The sequence below is a fragment of the Rhagoletis zephyria genome, unplaced genomic scaffold (assembly GCF_001687245.7).
Source record: "Rhagoletis zephyria isolate East Lansing unplaced genomic scaffold, Rhagoletis_zephyria_1.1 Rzeph_scaffold_00035, whole genome shotgun sequence".
Lineage (NCBI taxonomy): Eukaryota > Metazoa > Arthropoda > Insecta > Diptera > Tephritidae > Rhagoletis > Rhagoletis zephyria.
Genome location: NW_016157119.1, coordinates 533,362 through 558,472, shown reverse-complemented (window position 1 = coordinate 558,472; position 25,111 = coordinate 533,362). Strand labels below are relative to the sequence as shown.

The 25,111-nt window shown below is 35.8% G+C and overlaps 1 protein-coding gene and 2 long non-coding RNA genes across 7 annotated transcripts in view; 1 reads left to right on the top strand and 2 right to left on the bottom strand.

The window, feature by feature from the left end:
• Nucleotides 1-3,542: 3,542 nt before the first annotated feature.
• LOC108365108 (uncharacterized) lies at nt 3,543-4,634 on the bottom strand. Its single transcript, XR_001847881.1, has 4 exons — nt 4,582-4,634; nt 3,987-4,503; nt 3,654-3,912; nt 3,543-3,588 (listed from the first exon to the last, which is right to left on the bottom strand). It is a non-coding gene; the product is annotated as an uncharacterized LOC108365108 (long non-coding RNA).
• A 1,937-nt stretch (nt 4,635-6,571) lies between these two features.
• Diap1 (Death-associated inhibitor of apoptosis 1) overlaps nt 6,572-25,111 on the bottom strand; it is a 52,563-nt gene continuing 34,023 nt past the window's right edge. For 3 of the 5 annotated variants that reach the window (XM_017619030.1, XM_017619026.1, XM_017619018.1), the window contains exon 2: nt 6,572-8,074. In XM_017619030.1, coding sequence (XP_017474519.1) covers nt 6,676-7,968 — 1,293 coding nt within the window. In that variant the 5' untranslated portion in view covers nt 7,969-8,074 and the 3' untranslated portion in view covers nt 6,572-6,675. Of the gene's footprint in view, nt 8,075-10,731; nt 10,990-16,653; nt 17,163-25,111 lie in introns of those variants that run through there. The other 2 variants (XM_017619009.1, XM_017619003.1) reach the window with 2 other exon arrangements.
• On the top strand, nt 11,278-12,007 carry LOC108365116 (uncharacterized). Its single transcript, XR_001847882.1, has 2 exons — nt 11,278-11,655; nt 11,718-12,007. It is a non-coding gene; the product is annotated as an uncharacterized LOC108365116 (long non-coding RNA).

Sequence of the window (25,111 nt, the reverse complement as noted above, 5' to 3'; positions counted from 1 at the left end):
CTATGGAAAAGCGATAATCGAATAATAGTCGTTTTTCTACTACTAGTCGACACTCGCAATAGGGGTGAATATCTCGCTTTTCTATCCAGGTTATTTCCATCTATGTATATAGTACTTCCGAAGAACTGTTGGTCAGTGGATTGAAAGCGTTTTTTTTGCTCAAAATATTTTTATATTCTACAGAAACGAAATGAGATAATCGAAAGCTTGTACGTTATGATTTTCGGTGTTATGGGGCTCAAACGGCAGACCAGCATAGTTATTTCGTACCTATTTTGGATCGCTAAAATAACTCATATTTTGTTTTAATCTTTCAACTCTGATCATCGTTTATTGCGGAAAGTTCAATGAAAGCTTTCAAATTTGTGCTATTGCATTTATTAGTCTAAGCACCTTTCATTCAAATAGCTTTTAAAATGTATCTGCCCCTTAAACCAGGGACCGCAACGGTTATGATCATTAGAATGAAAATCATAATTTTACTGTTAAAATTAGATTTATATTTTTTCCGATTAAAAATAATCGCTAAATTTTAATTTTGATTAAAAAGTAATAATAACGGTTAAAAATTATCGAAAAAATAAAAATCTAAATTTAACGATTATTTTTAATTGAAAAAGAGAAATTAAAAAAAAAACTAATTTTCAATTATCTAAAACCAAAAATCTTGGTAGTTAATAGGTATTTTCGATCCCCGCTTTCAACACGAATTTTGTTCTCAAAAAATCTGTTTGAAGGGCAGATAAACTTTAAAAACTACTTGATAACATAGCCTTAAGTCTAAAAACACTCTGTAATGCGATGCGAAAGAGAAATGCGATGCGATATAATTGAAAGTTAAAATCGCATAAAAAATAGTCGATTAATACCTAGATGAGCGCATCAAGAGTACAAGTGGCGAACGTAATCAGCGATAGCGAATGTTGGAATCCGGCTGCTGGTCTACCGCTCTTTACATTTTTATTTTTTTGTATGGCGGTGTAATTTAAATTAACTTTTTTACCTAATTAAAAACCAATGCATTTTTCTTCTATAGAAATAACGCCTCGATTAGTGTACTTTTTAGATTGGTTTTATCGCTTAGTTCCCTTTAGCCAGGCTACACTGTAAAGTGCATATACATATATTTGACATGTTTACGCTTATAGCTAAATTTATGCAATTTTCAATACATCATATGTTTATTTTATACGCCATGAGCTCAAAACGCCAATTCCCGCCAGTGATTCATCACAATAAGTAATCAATGCTGCTCACGGTGGGCAGGAAGCGAAGATAGGTTGCATAAAAATGTCGACAAAATCTGAAAGCAGGGTTGTATTTGTAGATATCTTAAGGTTAAGAATCCGCTTAAATTGAAATCCTATCTGCTCCTGTTTTAAAGATATCCACATTTTATATACTTCTGATAGGATATATTTGCAAAAGAGGAAGGCGTACTTCTCGATAATTAGAGCATATTTATACGAAAAGAAATCTCATAATAATAAATCTATTTCCCTTTTTTAACTCACTAAAACTGATCAAATCAATGAGAAACATTTTCATTTTTTCCTACCGAAAGAATAATTGATCGAGATTTATTGGGCGCTACCGGTATACAACTTAGATAAAACACCACAATTACCTTTTTCTGTAGCGTGAACTTTCTCATTACAAACACTTTCAATATCGCAATATATGTATGTATGTATGTATACAATATTGTATGCTATATAATACGGTAGTAATTTTTTATTAAAGGTTTGTTGCTATAAGCAAGTAGCGCAGGCAAGTCGCACTGCGCTTGCGCAAGAAATAAAAATGCTCTAACTTAGGCCAACGGTACTCCTCATAATAAGTAAATAAATTCAAAGCTTGTATGAGATTTATTTTGGTATTTATATACTCTTCTGTCAGGAAATAATGACTATTGTACATCCAGAACACAAATGCGATCATGAAGAAAATCGCATGAAAGTATGCGCTTTGTGTGTAGGGCTGCCAGACGTCCCGGTTTTCCCGGACATGTCCCGGTTTTATACTATTTGTCCCGGTGTCCCGGTCCAACCTTAAAATGTCCCGGGTTTCATTTAAGTGTCCCGGTTTTCGATTTGATTGCACAAATTTTGCATAAAAATTACTACACTGAGAGAAAAAATGCGTTGTAATATTAAGAAAAATTGTATGAATTTACTGGGGGAAATAACGAATAGTAAACATGAATATTTTTTATTTGATTATCGTTTTGAAATGTTCGTACATAAAAACAATACTTTCATACACGTGGTGTTGAATCAAACTGAACATTTGAATGCACATTTACATGTCTGGGTTAGCACGTTTTGCATAAGCAATAGTTGATGATTAATATAAGTGTGTATCTAAATACGTTAAAATGACATGCACAGAGTTTTACAATTATATTAAGCAAAAGCCAGGAGTTTTGAAACAAGCTCACAGCAACGAAACAAATGACTGATATTTTAATGTTACCTTGTATATAATTTTTTTTCTTTCGTGAAACCTATTTTACTTATAAGTACCGTGCCGTACAAAATTATTGGCTCGGAGACACTTTCATCTGATCACAATTTATAATCAGATCTTTCAGAAAAATTTTGAAAATGTAGCTTTTGAGCAGTAAAGTGCAAGTCTGAAGTTACCAGAAAATGTCGTTGATTTTTTGCAATTTTTTATTTTTTGCTGACAGTGGAAGAAACTCTCAGTAAAAACAATACCAAATATATTGCCTCGTTCAAAGCCATGAACAAAATCGTGAATACATGCTTTTCCGAAAAACAAGAGGATCTTAGTAATTTTAATAAAAATCTTAACGAACTCCGCACAGCTTTGAAAAGTACTGGATTTCTCAAACTGTCAAAATCCATATTATCCTTGAACATTTAAAGCAATCTATTTCATTCTTGAATAACGATGGTTTAGGATTATGGTCCGAGCAGGCCGGGGAGTCGGTTCATAGGGAATTCATTAAATTCTGGGATAGATTCAAAATAAATATGATTGATGAACCAACTTTTGTGAGTCGCCTGAAGAAAACTGTAATGACAGCATATATAAAAACTTAATTAAATAATAAAATATTTAAATACTAAAATGTGTAACTATATTATATGGTAAGCCAACAAAAAAATAAAAGGAAACAAAAAACAAATATAAAAAAAATAAAGCAAGAAAAAAAATATAAAAAAATAAAACCAAAAAAAGAACAAAGAGTTGCAAAGTAAGTTGGCTCCACGTGGTGCGCCTTGGAAATGATCGAAACCGGCTAAAAACTTACATAAACTTATATTTTCACATAATATATATACACACATTTACTCACACATACATTGTTGAATATTTAATGCACAAGGATGTTTTTCTCTTTCGCAAAAGTCGGTCCTATCATAACTATGTAAAATGTGGATATCTTTAAAACAGGAGCAGCTAGGATTTCAATTTAAACGGATTCTTAACCAAAAAATATCAACAAATACAACCCTGCTTTCAGTTTTTGTCGACATTTTTATGCAACCTATCTTTGCTTCCTGCCCACCGTGTGCTGAAGCTGAATACAAGTTTGTGCCTGGATTAAATGTTTGCATGCTAAAAGTGAAAAAAAAAATGTATGTATGTATGATTAATACAGACAAACGTAAAGACATACATACCTAAATGCATATTTTGCGTATGCTTTACACATACCGATTTTGCCTTATATGCGTCTTCTCTAATGCCTTATTGGTGTTGCAGTAAATATTCGGCAAATGCGATATACGCATTTGGCAAGTTGCAATAAGTTGAGACGGGTGAACAGAGGCAAAGTGCGCTGCAAAGTGTTTCATGCTATATGTATATGCGTTTTAAGCATTTTCGAAAATGAAGGTGAATATTCTTTGATTGTAGTTGTAGAATGAGAGCTGTACAGGACTAGTGAAACAATAAAAGAGAAGATTAATCAAATTAATAATTCTAAAATGATAATTAACGATTTTAAAACTTACATACATTCTCTTTAAGTGCAAGACGTAAGTTTATCTAATGGCTACTCTCTTTTTAGCTGTTTACGCAGCAATCTTCAGCTAAGTTGGTGGTTTAGTCAGCTTCTCCTTCATTCGTCAACTCCAGTCATAGTTCCAGAACGCGTGCGGTTTCCCTTGCAAATTTCATATAGGTCTGATTTGAACAGAAGTTTCGATAGTGTTTTACTGACCGTTGCCGCATGCTGATCAGATTTTTTTGAAGGAATAAAACTTTACGTGCATTATGTTTCCGATACTGATGATGATTGTGGCTGCAACCGCACCACTATAAAGGCTTTTACTATTATTTGTGTTGTTGTAACAACACGTTGCCTCCAAATCTAGCGTCGCCAGATCTCTTTCTATCCAAAAATGTGCTGTGCTTCGCAAAGTATTTATACTCCACATGTCTGAAGACATGGAACTTAGCTAATATACCAAGCAATTGCAGCGGTGTTGCAAGTTTCATCAGTGCTGTCTATGGACACCTACTTGTCAACTGCAATGAAAATAATTAAGCAAACTTACATGGTCCTACTATGTACATATATTCTATGCTCGCATATCCGCAACAAACCGTTCTAGTGTCGGCCAAAACGTGCCGCGATTATACTCAATCGACGACAATCACCGGTATAACGTTAAAGCTCCAGTGGGTATAATTATAGACAAACTCTTATCCAACTTCATTCTGGTCATTTTCTCGGCCGCCTTAGACTCAATCAAATGATAACCACATCAAGTCATGACTTAGCTCCCTTGAGCAGAGGTCTAAACAATGTGGCGCGTCTACATACATATGTACATTAGACCGTACCACCTTCCAAGCAAACAAAAAAGTTCGCCCTGAGTTGTTAAGTATTTTTGCAATGCCAATTCGAAATATTTTTTTCACTAAATCCACGTATTACCCTTTTACATTTTTCGGTGGCACCTTGGAGAATTCATATAAGATGGTAGCGGTAGTACAAAAACAAAAAATTACATGTTCATGTAGTCAAAAGTTTTCAAACGTTATCAAAAAATATCTAGTTTTGGTGTTCATGTATCCCAACAACTTGCAAAATATGGGAAATTGAAAGAGCAAAATGACAGTTCTCTAGAAGAAGTTGCAAATTTTTACTGGACACATTTTTGCCAGTAAAAACTTGCAAACGAGAAAACAGCTGATCGCATGTTGCTGGGTGCAATTGAAACGAATAAGGAAATTATTTATGGCGTTCTTCAAGTTCAAATTGACAAAAAAATAAGACTGTTTATTAGGAAATTGCTACGAGTAAACCACAAATTTATAAGCTTTTCATGAAACTTGCAAATTTTTACTGGTTTATGTTCACGAAATTTTTGGATATTTTTCTCTATTAGAGCAAATTCTCAGAAATTAGGTTACTGGTGAGTTGATGGAAAGTTACTAGATAATTTTTACATGAACAACAAACCTATTTTGTTTTTGCTTTCGGTAAACAAATGTCAAATTTCAGCTATTCTTCGCTCAAGGAAGGGTAAGTGGAAAATACCAAAACATGGTAGATGAGATCAAAGAACTTCGGAACCAACAAAATTTCTAAAAAAAATTCTAAATTGCCTTGCAAAAATACTTTAGGACTCGAGAGGTGCAAAACGAACTTTTTTTCTGGTACGGTCTAATGTACATATATAGTATAGAACATTAAAAATTCATGAATTCAAATTTTTTATCTCCGATTGTATGCAGCTAAAATACATTAGAACCGCCGAATATAAGCACATTTAATTATTGGAAACTATGCGCGCACTACGACCTACGCCATGCAACCAACTACACTACTATCACCCCGCCCCCTTTCAACTATGTACAAACTTTAATTATTATTTAATTTCATTTTAAAGCTGACAACCTTCATTGAGCTGTTTCCGTATATGGCAGCAATAAAGCCAATGCATTTTCAGAACGACACAATAAGCGTTTGTTTGTGTGAGTTTGTGTGCAACAAGAGCAAGTCAATTATTTATTTATTTATGCGACAATTTTTATCTACTTTACCAGCATCCAAACGACCGAGTAACTGGCGCTGACGCATCGCGTTCTTCAAAGAAAACCCACACACACTGGCAGCCCAGCCAGCCAAGCCAAGCCAAGTCTCAAAAGCCAACAAGTTTGCGTAAGCATCATCAACAACCGAGTGGCACGAAGCTTGAGTGGCTGCGTTTGGTTCTCCTTTAAGTTGTTTTTTTTTTTTTTTTAGATGCTGTGACATACAATATGCGCGCTATAGAATTGCAATGCGAATAGAGATTGGATTTTTTGTGTGGGCGGTCCGTAGAGCGCTGTGCCAGCCACCGAGTACTTGCACATACATACATACATGTAGGTACTTATACATGATTAGATATTTATGTAACTAGCTGAAATGATATGCCTTCTAAGCGCCTTCTTCCATCAACATTGCGGAAATGAAACACTACAGTATTTTGTTTTTATTTAATTGTTATGGTTTTATATTTATTTTAAGAATAAGTAATTAATTACATAAATATATTTTTATTCGGCCAGTTGCAGCGTAGCTATTTCTTTGTTTTTTTTTTTGGGGCATATACATAAACTACAACTGGCCGAATGACCGCATATTAACGTTTTTATTATTTACAACGCGGGTTAGTCTACAGTTTAATAAATAGTGTTTATAGATGATTAAGGAAAAAACACACGCATCACATTTGTAAAAGGTTTTCGGCAGACCGGGCACTTCGAGACCGAGGACGCGCACTTGGCGCAAGCCACTACATGACCACAGGGTAAAAACGCCGTGTTGTATTCATCAGCATAGCAAATCTTGCAGAGCTTCTCCTCGGCGATTGTTGCCTGTGTGGATTTCATCTCATCATTTGCTGCCGTTGTTGCGGTTGTTGTACACGGCACCGCCGGTGATTGAGCTGCTGCTGCTGCGGCAAGCGTTGCCTCCGTTGCTGGACAATGTTCATCTGATTCTGGTGCTGCATCTGCGGTTTTACCATTATTCATTTTGAACTTGGCCGCAACGCTGTCAATAAAACTTTGGCCCTTCAGCAGATTCAAGTAACGACATTTAGGTAACCAGAGCGCATGCTGTTCCCATGGTTCATCGTCATCATCCCAATCCTTGAGGCCACAACCACAGCTAAAGCATTTGACACGATCACCAATACCGGTGTAAAAGAAGCCAGCATCGGCCAGCTGCTTTGGCCGCTGTTTCATGTTGCGTGGCCATTCGGCGAACGAACGTAAACGTGCCGCTTCGATAGCGTACTCAGGATACTCTGGTCGATATAATTGCAATTCGTTGCCACATCTACTGCTGCTGCTGCTGTTGTTGTTGCTGACGTTGGAGTTGTTATGCGTCGCATGGCCACTCGCTATGCTATCATATTGGTAAGTAACGCCAACGGGTGCTGTCGTCGTCAGACCCTCCTCAGCGCCAGCCCCTACTGATGGCTCAGCAGCCTCATTTTCCAATTCGAGTCCCTCATTGCCACAAACATCATAACTAATGGGTGGTAAGACGCGATTCAGTGTTTCACCATTGAGCGGGACATTGTTGGTTGTGCGACGTCTCAGCAATGGGCAATTGGGTGAAAAACGTAAATGCTCATTAACGGGCTGATCTTCGCGCTCCCAACGACCGATTTCAACTTCACAAAAATAACATTTCACCTTATCATCTTCGCCCGTATAGAATAGACCAGTTTGCGCTAATTCCTTCTTATTCAGCCACTCCAATGGCCAGTTTTCAAATGTCTTTAAGCGTTCGTCTTCACGTTGATATTTTTCATCCATAGTAAATTGTTCCGGTTTCCATTGGTGATGGAACATTTCATTCGTTTTATTATCCGTTACGTCGTAGCTGTTTGTGTAGAAAAATGTTGGACAAAAGTACGACCTCAAACAGTGATGGTTCGAGTTGTTAGCTTTGTAGGTGGAAGGTTTCTCGGTTATGGTTTCAGACATTTTGCTGATATTCTCGTTTACTTTGATTACGGGAGAAAAGTCTACTACTGAGTGTTGGTAATAGTGTATACGAGCTGCGGCTATTGCTGCTGTTGCGGGTACAAGTCTGAAAGAACAATGAAAATAATAAAGGTATGGTTAATAAATTTATAGGTAAGTTTAAAAGTAGATAAAAATTGTTGACAAGAAATTATAAAATTACTAGATAAGGAGAATTGTTGCTTCTACTTTACAGAACGCTATTAACTCTCATGGTGCTCATATGCTTGCCCTGTTGAAATATTTGCATTGCAACAAGTGCGTATATACTCGTATTATGTAGTCTACGACGGAGTTTTTGAGTAGGGCATAGACCTCGAAGGTGTAGTAGGTATACTTATTGTAAATTGTCTGACCACCCTCATAAATAATTGATATTGTTCGCCAATGAGAACGAGAGTGAGGGAAAGTGGCTAACTGATAACGCAAAGCTCGACCTTTTTGAAAGATAAGATAGTGGTTGGCGCCTTCAATCCGCATTACTCACACACCCATTCACAAGAAAAATAATGTCTTTCTAGAATTTCGCTTTAATAATTCTTTATCACGATAAAAATTTCGACACTCAGGGAAATTTTGTGCAACATATTTGCTACAAGGTTTGCATGCATCCAAAAGTTAAACTTAAATACAAAACAAGCAAATTAAAATTAAGAATATTTAAACATGTCTTAGTTTCAGTGTTAAAGTTTCAGATTATTTTGCACAATTAAAAATTAGTTGATTGAATTAATTAAAATTTTTGATTTAATTATTTTTAATTTAATTTATATATTTTTTTATTTAGTTATATATTTAATCTATCTATTTATTTGAATAATTTCTTTTTTTATTTAATTTTTGAATTTATGTAGTTAATTTTTATTTATTTTTTTATTTTTTAATTTATTTTTTTTTATTTTATTTTTTTCATTTATTTAATTTTTTATTTATTCAATGTTTTATTTATTTAATTTTTTTGTTTTATTATCTTTTCCAACAATTTTTTTTAATTTCTTATTTTTTCCTTTAGTATTTTTAATATTTTTTATTTTTTTCCTTTAGTATTTTTAATATTTTTTATTTTTTTTCCTGTAGTATTTTTAATATTTTTTATTTTATTATTTCTTGAATATTGTTTTTTATATATTATTTATTTTTCTTACCCATTTTATTTTTTATATCTATTTTAAATTTTTTGTTAATTTTATTTCTTATTTTCTAATTAATCTTTAGTAAATTTTAGTTATTTTTATTACATATTGATTTTTTTTAACTTATACTTTTTCGTGTATTTATTTGCAATTATTTTATTTCTTACACTCTTATTAAAATTTTATTAAATTTGTATACTTAATTCTTTTTCTTAGTTTTCGTTCTTCTTTTCTCACGTCATTTACGTTGTATTATGCTTCGGTGTTCCTATATTTTCGCTTTGCTCTTTATACTAGTTATTTGCGACAATAAAAAACTAAAATTTACATTCTATACGTTCCGTTGCCTCCAAAGTCTCGCGCACAACTGGGCCTGCGAATGCGTTTTCTGAAAGCATTCGGTTGTCGCATGTTAATAAACAGTTAATAAATACTTAGAAAATTAATTACATATCTCTCAAAAGATTGTGTACACTGAAAAAAAAAGATTAGAAAAATTACAAAAACAAAAAATTAAAAGAACTTCAAAATATAATAAAAAATAATAATATATTCCAAATTATCGGAATTAACACTAATTTATGAAAAAATTGTTTGAAACTTAAAAGGTATAAAAAACAAAAAAATATAAAAAACTAGAAATGTATTTAAAAAGTTGTTAAAATTCAAATTTTTTAATTAAACATATAAAGAAATATAAAAAATTAATTACATATGTATATAAAAAATAGACAAAGCCATTGACGAATAAAAAATATATTTGTATGTATGAAAAATCGGAAAATTAAACGAAATAAATACCTTCGATAATCATTTTTTCTTACTCAAAATTAATTTGAAAGTTTAGCGATTTTCTTAACACGTTCAAAGCGCCATTTGCCAAAGGTTAAACTTGCATTTTTTTTTAAGTGTAAAAACTGAAATTTATGGAAAAAGGGTTGAAGATGTTGCATGCTCCCCCCCGTTTACCACTCGCTAGAATATTGCTTAGCATAATTTGTCGGATAAATAGTACATAATTGGATTGAAAGGGGGAGAAAACTGGGCAGCTCATACCGAAATTCAAAACTATATTTAAAAAGATGTATTGATAATTTCAGAATTTTTTGTTTCTATAAATTTCAGATTTTTCATTTAGGGTATTTTACATTGGTGAAGACGATGTGTACATATGTGAAATATATACATATGTATGTATGTTTATACATGCACCCAAAACGAAGCAAGTCAAAATAAAAATTATTTCTTTTTCAAGCGGTATCGATTGCCACTTTGTAGAAACGCTTTTTGCTCGCCTTCCAGTTAAGAGCTTATTGGTTTATTAATATTATTATTTATGACTACTAATGCATATACATACATATGTATTTTCGTTCGTAGAAAAAAACCACTTCACCCCCAAAGCCACAACTCACTCCTTTTTCCATAGAAATATTCATGCTATGCACTATTTAGTTTTTATACAAAGAATTTTTATCTAATTAACGCTTAAAAATACTACATTTGCGCAGCTAGTACACAATTGCAAAATTATGTAATATTTTTTGCACGGAATATTTTTTCACTTTAAAATTGTTTGTCTAGTATGTACCTTCAACACGAACGACGACGATTATACGTAGTATGTATACATGAAAGTTGACGAAGTCACCATTCAACAATAAATGCTTTACACGAAGGCAATGACTAGCGGCGCCATTTTTATTTTCACTTCCTTTCTTATTTTACACTTTTGGCAAGTTCAGAGAGAATAATCGGTATATATTTACTATAAAATATATTTTCTGCGTGTTAACTTCCGATAGCTGTAACTATGACTGATGTATCCTGACGATGGCTGCTTGATGACTGAATCCTGGAAATGGAAATGATGAGCCAAGCTAAGGACGAACAACGCAAAATGAGCGAGTAAAAATGCTGCAGCGCAGGACACTATTGCCACGCTGCATGAGTGTACGTACGACGGTAGGTAGTGATGATTAGGGGTGGAATCTCAAGCATGCAGCACCCTTAGCGCCAGACAGCTGCCCGTTATGTACACATACATATGCTCGTTGCTCTCAGCCAGCCAAGGTGTCAGCAGCAGCAGCAGCTGCAGCTGCAAGAAACTTCCTGCATGTGGGAAGGGGGCTAAAGTGTATGGCATCCGTCGGCAGTGCTAGCGGCAGCGATGACGACCACCGCGAAGTTTCACGAAATTTTGTTAAGCTTCAGCAATAGCGCGTCGACGATAAAACGCTACGGGCGTTTTCCGAACGAGTACTACGTCAACGATGATGAGATGACGAACGTGCTCAGAGCAACCGAAGCTAACAAGTTACTGTGGCTAAGAACAGTGCACGCTGGAGCATTCGGACACTGCATTGGAGTACGCAACACAAGTGCAAAGTACCTACACCGTCGTGTAAGCGTAAGCCGGAAAATTACTCATAAGCGAGCAACGACCGACGACCAACCGAGATATAGGGTAGACCAACCATAAGCCAAAGCCAGCCGCCAAGTCGCTACGACCGCGGTAAATAAGTACACATATTTTTTTTGCTAATGGAGAATTCGCAAATCTCTATTTACGCTAAGGGTTGTTGACGCTGCTGGGAAGAAAGTGTATGCTTTTTACGAGTCATAAATCACACGCTGAGTGCCATTGGAACGTAGTGTATGCATTCAGCTGCGCAGGACATTTCCAGCACAGTAATGGCGGCCAGCCAACGACCAGCAACATAACATGTCATCGGCAACAACGACGCAAACCCGGCAAGGACGACGACCAAGAGGATGTGAATGCAACCGCAAAAACATGCAACAACATAATGACCATCTTAGGAGAGCCCTGAACGGTGGGGTTTTTTAATGTATATACACAATAATCAATGAACCCTACGATGAACGACCTCGGCGGCGGAAAACGGCGATGGCTACGGCACCGACCAGCTAGTTGTAGACGAGCTCGCTGAACGGCGCAAAAGATTGTACGAATAGAGTTTTAAATGTTGCAACGTAGTTAGTAGAAATATTTGTGGTATTACTCCGGTAGAGGGGAAAGGGGTATTGTCAGACGAAAAGCGCATAATAACATGCTGCCTTGGCTTTCACTCTGCGGTGTGGAGGTGGTTGTTTAAATTGCGATTTTCTTTTTTTTTCAAGCCAGCCATTGTATGCAAGAAAAAATTCACTGTATGGCGTTGAAGTGAAATGTGGCAACATAGCAAACTTATGTATATATATGCTTGGTATGAAAATTTGTTTGGTTATTGGGCGAGTTGCAGGAAAGAGGAGACGTACGATAGCGTTTGTAAAGTAAAGAAAATAATATTTTCGGTTGTGGTAAATAAATATGAAATTAGAGAATATTTTTAGGTAAATTATGACAATGGGAAATTTTCGGAAAGCTTTATGTAAGAAGTCGAAATTATTTGCGGGTTAATCTCAAATATGATTTCTATAAAAACATAGAAAAATTTTCACCATGCGACCACAAAATCCTGTACGCACAGACTTGTGTCAACAATTAAAAGTAGAAAACAATTAAGTAAAAAAATAGTTATTCGGCTTTCTATTTATATTTTAACGATCCTAGTCGTTAATTGCTTACTCGATGAACTTTAGTAGGGTTGACTTTAAGTAGGGCTTAACGTGCAGTGATGGTATCTAGAGACTGCTGAAAAATTAAAAGATTATTTTAAAAACTTTTTTTTTATAATAGGTTTGTTTTTTTTTTTGCCAGCCCGCGAGTGCCCGACAGTGGCCATTTTGTTGGTTCTCGTACTGTTGAGAGCCACTTTGAAAGAGTTGTTTTTGTTTCTCACTAGCCCGAGATCACCCGAACAATTTTTCCGGGCGAATTTGTGAAAACTGTCAAACTGCGAGAAGAAGAGTAAGAATTATAAAAATTCAAATTTTAACCAATAAATATTGCTGTTTTTCTTTGATTGATAAGTGAAGAAACCCAACGTTATTGCGTTCGCTGGCCACGTTTAGTTTCGGCTTGGGTTTTCAACGTCCCTGTGGTTCGTGGCAGTATATTCACTTTTGTGAGATGATCATTTGCCCGAAAATGTAAAAAACAAACCTTATGATTCACCCCCTTTTTGTGTACTCCTTGATAAATCTCTGAGCTTCGTAGGAAATGTAGTGAACTAACTACCTTGCCGGGCTTTAAGGCCAAATTAGATTCTGCTCATTAAAAAAAAATAAAATTAATTGCAAGCCATATTTGACTGCCGAAAATTGATTTTCTGCAATTTAAATTGAAAAGGATTGCCGACAAAGACAAAATTTCGAAACCAACAAAAACAACGCATACCTACTCGTCTGAACGTCCGTTCAATCCATTCCTTCCAACTGACTTACAACAGCCAGTCGCCAAAAGTCAGGCAAGCAACATATTGAATTTTCTCGAAGCAGGCGATTGTATGTGAATTGGATTGGATTGGGTTTCATGTAGGTATTCAACAAACAACATTGCAATTGCAGCAGCAACTACGAGAAATTGCTGTTAGCAAGCAAAAAAGCAGCAACAACTACAAAACCAAAGCCAAGCCAATGGAGTCAAGCCAGTCGCTGGGCAATACTAGGAACTCGGCACTCGGCGGCACCAGTTACCAGCAAACAATCAACCTATGTAGCAGCGCGAACCAGCCAGTAAAAGGCAACCAACCAACCGTACCGACAACGATGACGGCAACAGGGACGTACGCGACGAATGCCACACCACCAACAACTTGGGGGCATTTGCAGCAGACTGTGAGAAAGTTTCAATGGAATGCAGTCAAACAGCAATTTGAGTGCAACATAAAAACAACGCAAGCGACAACAACAACAACAACAATGCAAGCGACAGCAAAACAATTGAAGTGGCAGCAAAACCAAAAGCAATACCAGCAACAACAACAACAACAACAACAAATGCTACTCATACTTGACTAAACGAATTGCTGCAACCAGAGGCAACCGACTCGCTGGCGCAACGCTTGAACGAGTGCGCTTACATACGCCAGAAAGAGTTGGCAACAACGAACGGGGCAACCAGCCACGCAATGCAAGAAGAACCATCAATGGAAACATGAAAAAGTCGAGTTGATGATTTTGTGTGGAGTGCAAGCACACCACACATACATGCACTACCACCCAACAATAGCGCTAGAGGGTTTTTTTTACATCCCGTGACGAAAAAAGTGTAAAAAAACATGCATACATACATACATACCTAGAAATAATAATTCAACTCATCACAAGCAGACGGCAACAATGCATGGGTCGCCAACATCTGTATGTACACATGTACATACATATATGTAATGTATATGCTGTGGCGATTCTAGAGTTGTCTGGGAGGGTGGGGGGAGAAGGCTAGCTAGCGCACACGGTGTAAATTAGGGATGTTAATTTTTCAGCTTTTTCAGATCCCGTGATTTTCGGGACTTAGATATTCATTATTTTTCAACAACTTAAATCGCAAAAAATTGCTTCTACCTCTCCTACCATACAAAATCACAAATAAATGGGTTTGAAACCTACTTTTTTATTTAAAGTGGCGTTTTTAAGATTTATTTTAAAGGACTTTGTAATTTCAAAGATATGATTACTTCCGAAAATTATCTAAAAAATTCAATGCAATGTAGAATAAAAATATGGGTACCAAATGCCATAGGAAATTTCTTTAGAATTTAAAAAATTAAAATTTTTTGAATTCACAAGGACGAATAGGTAATTTTTAAGCTGATAAAGTTAGAAAAATTAAATTCGAAGATGTTATCGAGTTTATATAAGTCCTTAACATATATTCTTTTCAAAAACAAATACTGCAAAATTTCAAGGATAAAATTTTAAAAGGGCATTTTCAATACTGACCAGCCCTTCTGCACCACAAACTCGAATCTGTTTAAATTCTACAGGATTTCCTCATTAATTTGTTACCCATTTTTCTTCTCTAAGTACATTTCTCTGATTTTTTTTAAATCATTTTTGAATTACGGACGTCAGAGTGAAAAACTAAAAACGCAATTTTACTATATTTGGCCCATGGTTTCGCGAATATATTGATATCTGTGTTTAAAATTTACTATCGCGCAGTGTTATATGTATAATGAGCTAGACATTTATAAAAAAATATTAATTATAAAATAAAATAAAAAAATATAGCCAATACTGGTCAAAGGAGTTTCTATTACTGCCATCAGTGCAAATTACAAATCCGTGAAAATCCCGGGATTACTTGCAAAGAATCCCGGGATTTTCGGGACCTTAAAAGGCCGGGATCCCGGGATCCTAGTGCAAATGCACAAGTAAAGTGAAGCAACGAGTTGTCATACATATGCAATAGTAGAATGATTGCGAAAAATTTGGCTGGACAAAAAATAAAATAAAATAAACTATTTTCTTGGAGCTCCAAAAATTGTACGCAGTTGCAAGGCGACCAGTGCGACGAGAGGGGCATGTGGCTTAATGGAAGCTGTGGATTCGCGGAACGAGGGCGGGGGACCATAGAGGAGTGCAAGCATTGAGTATTTATGGGTTGATGTTGAAAGAATTGTTGGTTGCTCGTTATAGTGGATTTTTGTTTGTGTTTGCGGTACAAAATCGAGCTTTGTCAGCGCGAGTATGAGCTGCTTAATAGAGTAATGATGATGATGATGTTGATGGGGATGGGTCCAAAGGTACAAATCATTGCTTGGCTCAAGCTGCAGGCAGCTCGTCGTAGACTGCAGAAACGATCCAAATGTAAAACGAACAAAGCGCCAATGTTGTTGGTGTTACCGTTAAAATTAATATTGTTCGGTTGTTAGTGCGCGGCCGCTGGTGCAATGGTAAAGCGAGTACGTTAATACATATGTATACAATACAACAATGTACAAACAAACAGCATTAATAATGCAATTGGTTATTTTTTTTGCTTGGTTTTTTTTCGCTCTCACCAAATACATACACATGTAAAGCGCCAGTTGAAATAAAAAAAGCTTAAGCTTCGCTAAACAATAAAAAGTAAAACAGACTACTACCCTGAGTGTAAACAGCTGCACAGCAAACCACAAACAGCTTTCAGATAGAGAAAAATATGTTTTGTAATCGCATTTATTGTTTTTATATGAATAATAATAAATTTTTTTTTATAAGCGCTCGGGTAAGCAGCGAGAGGCAGAGTTTGCATTAAATATTGTTTTATATAAAAACCCACCGATTTCCTTGGAAATAGTGATCTTTTTACTTCAGTTGCGGTTAGCGAGTTTAATCGCCTTTCGACGAAACACACATACCTTTTGGTATTCAATACAGACTTTTTATGAAATAAATGTTTGTCACTACTTGAGAACAGCAGCGGTTAAACCCCTGCAGGGCCCTGGAAACACAATAAAAGCGACATGTAGGGGGTCAGTGAAAAATATATGTACAAGGAATGAAAGACATGCTAACCTCACTTTTCAATATTTTTCCCAAACTGCCTATTAAATATTTTACAACGTTATATATACCAAAAATTCGCATAAAAATATATTTTTTCCAAGTAAAAACTTACATTAAATACTAACAGCTGCTGCAGCAATCCAAATTCAATTCGTTTTAATTGTCAATCGAGTAAATATTCGCTTGTACACTTTCCCACGAATGTTCACGAACAGTTCATACGAATATATTTCGTTTCAAGTATTTTTTTTACTACGTATTTTCTTGCTCAGTGCAGTACACACTCTAAATTAGTAAAATTAACAAAATAAAAACTACTTAAAACAATTTTATGCAACACAGATTTTCATTATTTATTAGATAACAATTTTAAATTGCTTTTTCTCTTCGTCTAGTATTTTTCACAAACTATGTATGTAAATATTTTCCACGTTTTTCTTTGCTGCCTTTATGTTGTAGCTAGATGATGATAGTACGTGCGTGTTGCCACCAACAGACTGAATGCACTAGTGATTCGACGAGCGCGCAGACACCGGAGACGAAGCCAAAACCGACCATGGAGACTACCGCTGTGCGGAAACCGAATTGAAGAGACCAAAAATAAAATGTCTGCATTGGAAAAATATAGTAGCATAGCATTGCATGCAAGGCAACCGGAGTGTAGCAGCAGCATAGGGGTGGCAGTGCTGCCAGATGAGAGTGAGAAAAAATACAGCAGCGATGTGGAGAGAGAGGGTGTTTTGTTTGTGAACATGTGATGGGAAAAGAAGTCAAACGGGCAGGCAGGCAGGATGGATGGCTAGAGGGCAGGTAGGTAGGTGGGTTGGAATTAAATATATTTAAGAATAATTTTCCAGTAATCTAGCATGTCTTTCTGCACTACAGAATTAAAGGAGATTTCTAAAAGCTATGGAGGAGAGAAAGAAAGAATATAAAATTGATTCCAAATGAGAAAATGTATGGAAATTTGCTGAGATAGGGCGGCAGATACATATACATCTAGGTCGTTGCGGTTACTTAGACCCGAATGTCGGTAGAGCGAAGGTTTATGGTTGGCTATCAATAAGTGACGTGTAACCACTGTAATTCGGTCGCCAGCTCGATTATTTAAAACCATGATTCAATAATACAAGGTTAGATAATTATTGACAGCTGCGGTTTGACACTCCCTTACAAAAGGTTGCATTTGCGAAAGACAGAGAAAGGGCAAGAACGCAATCCCTTGTTGCGAAAATGGTAGTAGAAAAGTACGCAAAGTAGGCAATTAGTAGTGAAATTCCTTTTGTAAATTCTAATGTATTTGCAGGAAATCTGGCATTTTAAACGAAATATTGAACGTAATATTGATTTACCTACGTGAATTACGTAATTTATATGCTATTTAGCTGTATAAAAAATGCAAAATGACTCAAAATTAAAATAAGACTACTATGAAATTGATGTAAACATCCAATGCTTATGTTTTCATCAGTTAAATATGCTTCATACGCATCAACAAATAAACATATTGCACAAAAGCTTATACTTTTATTTCACACCAAAGCTACACTGTTTCCAAGTAAATTTGCAAAGAAGCAACACGGTGCCACTGCTAAGGGAGCGGTGCGAGAGAGACAACTGTCAGTTTATCGAACCTTGTATTATTGAATCATGATTGAAAACTATACCAACTTTTGGTACAAACACTTCTTAAAATCGATCCTATCGAAGGCCATTCCTGAAACGTGAAGTATGTAGGCATTTGGCTAGCATTGCACTGCTTTTCGACACACTACCCCAGCCATGGCGTAGAATAACACAAAACAAAAGGCTGGTTCTTAATCGATAACCCGACGAAGGCTCCCAAATGCTCAATGACTACCATAAGTACAGGATTCAACAAGTCTTAGTCGATCTTACGACAGATCGACTAGATGAAATTCGGCTAAAGGCAATTCTGGCTAAGATAGGGTGCGTTCAGAAATGCATCAAGCCAAAGCATCAGTATCTTTTATTTCTAAACTACAATTGATGGAAATGTCTTATTTAAGCAACTAAGTTCAGATTCGGCTTATAACCATTGTTGCGCATATTTGACATTTCTATCAATTATAGTTTAGAAATAAAAGAGACTGATGCCTTGGCTTGATGCATTTCTGAACGCACCCATACTTGCAAGTCTTTTGAGAGACAATTAAAAGACGGTACATAGGCAAGATAATTTCGACAGATTTTGTTTATTCGGGCACGAAAGTCTTACAACAAAAAGCTGCCTCGCCAACTTTCATGGTGTTAATTTATTTTTAACCAACTTCACAAAAAGGAGCAGGTTATCGATTCGTCGGAATATTGTTTTTTTTTTTTGTGTATGTTACCGCATTACTTTGGACCACGTTTACCGATTTCTATAATTAGTTTTTTTAAAGAAAGGTGTTACCTCACAGGCGGTCCCATACTAATCTGGTTTAAATCCGATCATCGCGCGGTTTTGTTTATTGCTTAAAAATTTTTTTTTATATTTTTTCAATAATTTTTATTTTGATTTTATTTTTATTTTTTTTTTATTTTTATTTTTTTATTTTTATTTTTTTTTTATTTTTACTTTTTNTTTTTTTTTTTTTTTTTTTTTTTTTTTTTTTTTTTTTTTTTTTTTTATTTTATTTTTTTTTAATATTTGCTTTTTAATTTATTTTTCGTTTTTTAATTTAATGTTTAGATTTTATTGCTTTAAAAAGAGAATACCATATTTATTTAGTTCGTTTAGTTTTTAGAAACTCGTTTTATGTAGTTTTTATGATTTTTCTTTAATTTTAGATTTTATTATTTTTGAAAAGACAAATATTTTTTTTTTAATTTCATTAAATGGAAATGTATGTATTTTATTTTTTATTTCTTTTTTTTTTATTCAACTTAATGCTTAGGAACTTATTTTAATGTTTTTTTTTTAATTTATAATTGCTTTTTTATTTCAATTTTCCTTTAATTATTAGATTTGGTTTTTCTTTCGTTTTTTAATGTCGTTTTTCTATTTTTTATAAATTTTTTTGTTTTTCTAATTCATTTTTTTCTTTATTTAATTAGTTAATTTATTTTTTGTTCTTTTTTTATTTATTTTGTTTTTTTTTTATTTATTTCGTTTTTAAATTTTTTCTCATTTAAAGTAGGGTTTTTATTGTTCTACACAAAAATATATATACTTTTTTATTTAATTTATATTATTTTTTTAAGTTAATACCAAAATACCAACCGAATAACACTAAGATCTCCTCAGTAGCAGATCTTTCAATCACTCTTTCGAAAGACAGGAAAGAGCTTTCATAATAGTTACCACAATCGTAAGAATGTGGTGAGCTGAAAGAGTGCCAGAATTGCCCTGTAAAACTACCCCTCGTAACCTCGGTGCCAAATTAAATGTACCACGCAAACACAAGTATTTTTTCTATTATTCATATGCAATGAATTTAGAAATTCCAAGCTAAACGCGCCCGAATCAACCTCTAATGTCTAATCTTGCTGTTCTACCAAGAAAAACCACAAAATATCACGAACGCCTTGCCAGCTCAGCACCTAACAACTCGTCTGGCAACGCCGCGCCTCGCATGGTCGCTTGGCCAACCCAACATAGATGCAATAAAAAGCATTGGAATGCAGTCAAACAACTTCTTTTTTTTCAAACAGACTTGTATTTGTTTTTTTTTTTTTTATGTAGTAGGCTAGTATGTTCGAATTACCTGGCGAGTACAAATGCAGTTTAAACTGCATGTGTACTGGTCTGAGCAAAATTGGTAAGTGTTGTTGTTACTGATTGCTTGTTGTTGTTGCTACGCCATGCTGGGCGCACCAACATAAAGTTCGATTCTTATTGGAAAACAAAGCAGAAAAAACAACGCTGGGTACAAAGAACGGAGCATGCCAACACACTGGGCGGCCTCTGAATGCCAGCGAGTCAGCCAAGAAACCGGAGAATACCCGGAGCAGTTTAGGTTATAGAAAGATACATACAAGTAAATATGTATGTGTATACATGCAACTCGTAGATAGGTATGTACATATGTGGGCAAAAGCGTAGCAGCTAAAAGAGTCAGTCATCTAACCTTAACAACCGGCCACCAGGTAATACTCGCTTCTACCACATACCAAAGAAGCATAACGCCACATAAATACATACATACAAAAGTTGAACAAAAACAACAACACAACATACTTCAAAGTATGCTTGTTTGTTTGTCTATTCCATACATACATAAGTATGTTTGTTGGAGTTTCTCGAGTTTGCTCAGTTCTGTGGGAATAATTCAATTCTTGGTTGTCTTATTTCTGGTTTGAAGTTTGCTTCATTCTGAGATTGGAATGCGGTGTTACCAGATATCAGTGCACAAATACATGCACATATACACCGAGATACATTTACATGATCAACAGCAAAAACAACACGGAAACAACAATAACAATCGTGACTCTAGTAGAGAAAAAAAAACAACAACCAACACATTTTATATTCATGCTTTGCTTCTACGGTTGGGGCTAAAGAACCACTCCGGGAATGCATTCACACAATTGCTTGAAGCATAAAAAAATCTACTTAAAAAGTGTATGGGATGTAAAGAAAGCTGAAAGAATTATCGCAAGAATAACATTAAGACGAACGAAAGACAACAACAAAAAAAATTTAAAAAAAAAAAACAGAAAACATTCTTGAGTCGTCCTTCCAAGAAATGCAATCACGCAGCGATCACCAACGACGTTGTCGTCAACAATAGCAACAACAGCGATTGTCCTGCACACACAAACACACACAACATAAGACCACCCCAGTCGGACCATGCAGAATGCGGTTCCCTAAGAACTGGTACTGGTACTGGTTTTTTCACGAGAAATTCGAAAAACATTTAAATTCTGTAGGAAAAATTTGAAAAAATCTACATGGAGAAAGAACTACATTCGTTATCACTACAATGGAAGGCTGAAATTCTGCAGGTCGTGAAAACTTCACTGCGCAAGTCAGCATTTTGTAATGTTTTGACTTCGGCAAATAAATCCGAATGAGAATAGAAACTCTACAAAGCTCTCCAAACCAACAATGACCATTTCATGCAAAATTGCCTTCTTAAGGAACCGTTCTTGCTGTGTTTCAGGCCTGTATAAAACTTCATGTTTTTGGAGCTACTTCTGAGTGGAAAAATAACCGTGCCAAAGTACATGCAACCAAGTCCGACTGGGTCTGCCGCACATTTAAGCCAAGCATGATAAAAATAACAACAACAATGCAAAATACTCAGAAGGCTACATACAAAAGGAGCAGATAACAAAAAAAAAATGCACTCTCAACGCGCAGGGGCTCAAACGTAAGCGCAGGCGCAACATACAGCAAAGCATAAAAGGAAACCATGCCGATCAACACGAAAAAATGATCGAGCTCAAGCAAAAGAACGAGCGCGAACCAAATACAATATAGCAGCAAAATCCCTAACAAGCCGACGATTTGAATGCACTGCTCTCAATTTGAACGCACTGCAGCACTAATAGATATGACGGCAGCAGCGCAAGCGTAGCATTAGTGCATGGCTGTAAGCCGCCGAAGATCGTGAGCCATCGATCAGTTTGCGCCGTTGCTACCCTGCAGGGTTTCCCGCTTTGCGGTAAACATCAATGAAATACGAAAAATGCCATAGCGCAGCATGGCTTGAAGCAACGAAATTCCTAAATTGGATGCTGGTTTGGGTTGACCGACCGACCGAGCGCGCCATACATTTGGTCGATCCTCACACTCAGCTGCATTAGTTTTAACTTCTAATTCGATTTTGTTGATTATATCTTTCAAGTCTGATGTGCAGGGCAAAAGAGAGCGCTCACAAGCGCCTAAAAGTGACGAAGAAGGAGGAGAGGCAGAGCGGTCGTCGAGCCTACAATCATTGTATAGGCATCTCATAACTTCTCTAATTTACATGTCCAATCTCAGTATATCATATACTGAGTGTCCAACATTTGCCCATAGCAACGATCGAACGATTGTTCGTCGCTTGCCGCCCGTTTGCAATCGATGATTGTTCTGGGCGTTTTCATTTATTTGGAAAATCTTTTAACTAACTACTGAGAAGTGTCGAACAATAGCAGCATGAAAATGAGAAATTACTATACTCTCATGAATTGTGAGTGGGATGAAAGAGAAAGACCGCCGTCGCCAGCGCCACAATACTTGAGAACTGGAGAATTCAAATTCATTAATGCTGTGCCTTTCGATAATGTGCGTGTGAAAGTGCGAGTAAAAAGGAATTTGAAAGAATTTCTCATTCTAATCATTATTAAGTACTGACAATTTCTGAGAATTTTCGATATGTGCGCACAGCAGATCTAAAGTGGCGGCTTTCTAAATTTCCCAGATTATTTAACAGTCACGATAGGCGACAACGTTTTCTTTGTGGAGAACTGGTTTATACGAGGATTGCTCAATAAGTCGAGCAAAAATCTCTGTAACGAGGTTGCCATCGCATTTGTTTTAAAACGCCAAGAAGAAACAATACAGCTCTACGCCTTTCATCTGCTTAAAGTCATGAAGTTCCTAACCAGAAAGATGTTCGCGAATATAACCAAATAGCTATACATATTATACATAGTAGTACTGGAACAAAACTGTATATGATGGATAGTTTATGGTGGCTGTTACTATCCTTAAGGCCGAGCGACGATTTAGGTTTGTCCCATTGTGATATCACCTGATCAAGGATTCTTTTTAGTTCCCTAACTGGTGTAACCGACGTTTAAAATTACGGATGTCCAGAGGTTCCCCAGTCGTCTGGATACTCAAATAATTGGGCATATTCACATCGACTTTGTTGTTTGATAATGAAATAAAAACAACAATTTGGCATCACCGTCGATGTTATCGAAATTTTTGGGTTTCTTAAAACCAATTGTTAAGAACTAAAATGAAACGATTGCCGGTAACTTCTCTTCGCCGTTTCTAAGAATCCCCATTTAGGGACGAAGCGACGGTACAAATGGCAATTACATTAAAACGTGGAAGAGCATTTAGTCTAATACACCAACTATGTACATATTGTATTACCATTAAAAGACGGAAAGAAGAATACAAAGGGAAATGGAAAGGGGGCTGATTGAACGATAACACATGACAAAGCTACGCAAGCGGCTAATCTCTTCGCCAGAAAGCACCTAGCAGATGAGAAAGAAGTGCATTTAAACATCATAATGAGGTGTTAACACTTTAAAATCGCGAAAACCGGATAGCTGAGTAGCAGCTGCTGTAGTATCGGACAATGACTGATTAGAACTTCAACCAATAACGAGAAATGTGGTTTGTACAGTTTTGGAGCTCCCTTGACCGCTAAGGGCTAACCCATCGCCAGAAGCCCCTAATCACTTTGTATTTCAAAGTTTTCGTCCAGCAACTAAAAACCCACCTATCCAGAAGTAAGTACAGGAAATTCCCGACCGTTTTCGAAAGAATCATCAGAAACGAAAAATGACACTGAAGATGGTACAACGCCGAAACCGGTTTGTCTCCAAACCAAATTTGACAAGGGATGACGGAAAATCGTTCCACATTACATCACAATTATCAGAAAGTTGAGGGCCGTGTCTATTCGAAAACAAATACATATCTGTGGCATTTTGATAAAACAACTTAAGTGACTTTAGAAGTTTTCACTTTGTATTAAAAAAGAATAAGTTTCCCTTCGAAAATGTTACCTTTTTATGAAGCTTTTATTAAAAGGGCATTTTATACTACGCCTAAGGCTAGTTAATCGTTAAAATATGGTTTTAGATGCCAATGAAATATTGCTTTAAAGAGAAAACGGCCTAACTCGAGATAAGTTATTTTTATCAAAATGCTATAGATATGTTATCGTCCTTAAAAGGTATTACATTTGTAAGCATACAGTATGCTACTACCTTTATTGCGGAAATCGCTGCTTATCACGCCGCTCGCTATTTCGGAGGAGGATAGGGGTATTACCGCTCTATACGAGTGGTGCCCTGGTTAGCTTGTCCGAAGGGTAGATGGAAAAATTTCCATTATTTCCTGAATGGCAATTACATTTCAAGAGAAAAAAAACGAAAAGAATCTACCTCAAATGAAGTTTTTTATCTCTCGCGTACATATTGAACTACCCTCGTACACACTGCGGTATGTGTGGTTTCTTGCTCACTCATAATATGTATCGCCAACAGGGCGTTGGGAATTCGTGAGAAGCATTTTCTTACCTTCCATATTGTATTGTTGAGACTAGAGTGTGGTAAAATGTGTGTTTAGTTGATAAGGATCGTTCTTTTTTTCATGCATTGCGTTCGTTCATTGCATTTTGCTTTGAATTATATGTTTGTTGTGCCTTGGATTTTGGCTTTGCGATAATAGAATAGGCCAGGCGAACATAAGCGCCTATGAAACCAGGTTTCTACTCAAATGTTATTTAGTTATGAGAATTAAAATGCTTAAACATGACCACCAGCGTAGGTTGCTTGATTGTCGATGGGGGTATATACATACATATGTATATACATACATACATATGTATGTATGTATATGTATATGTGTGTGTAAATGGAAAGTGTGGGAACAGCGGTGTGGG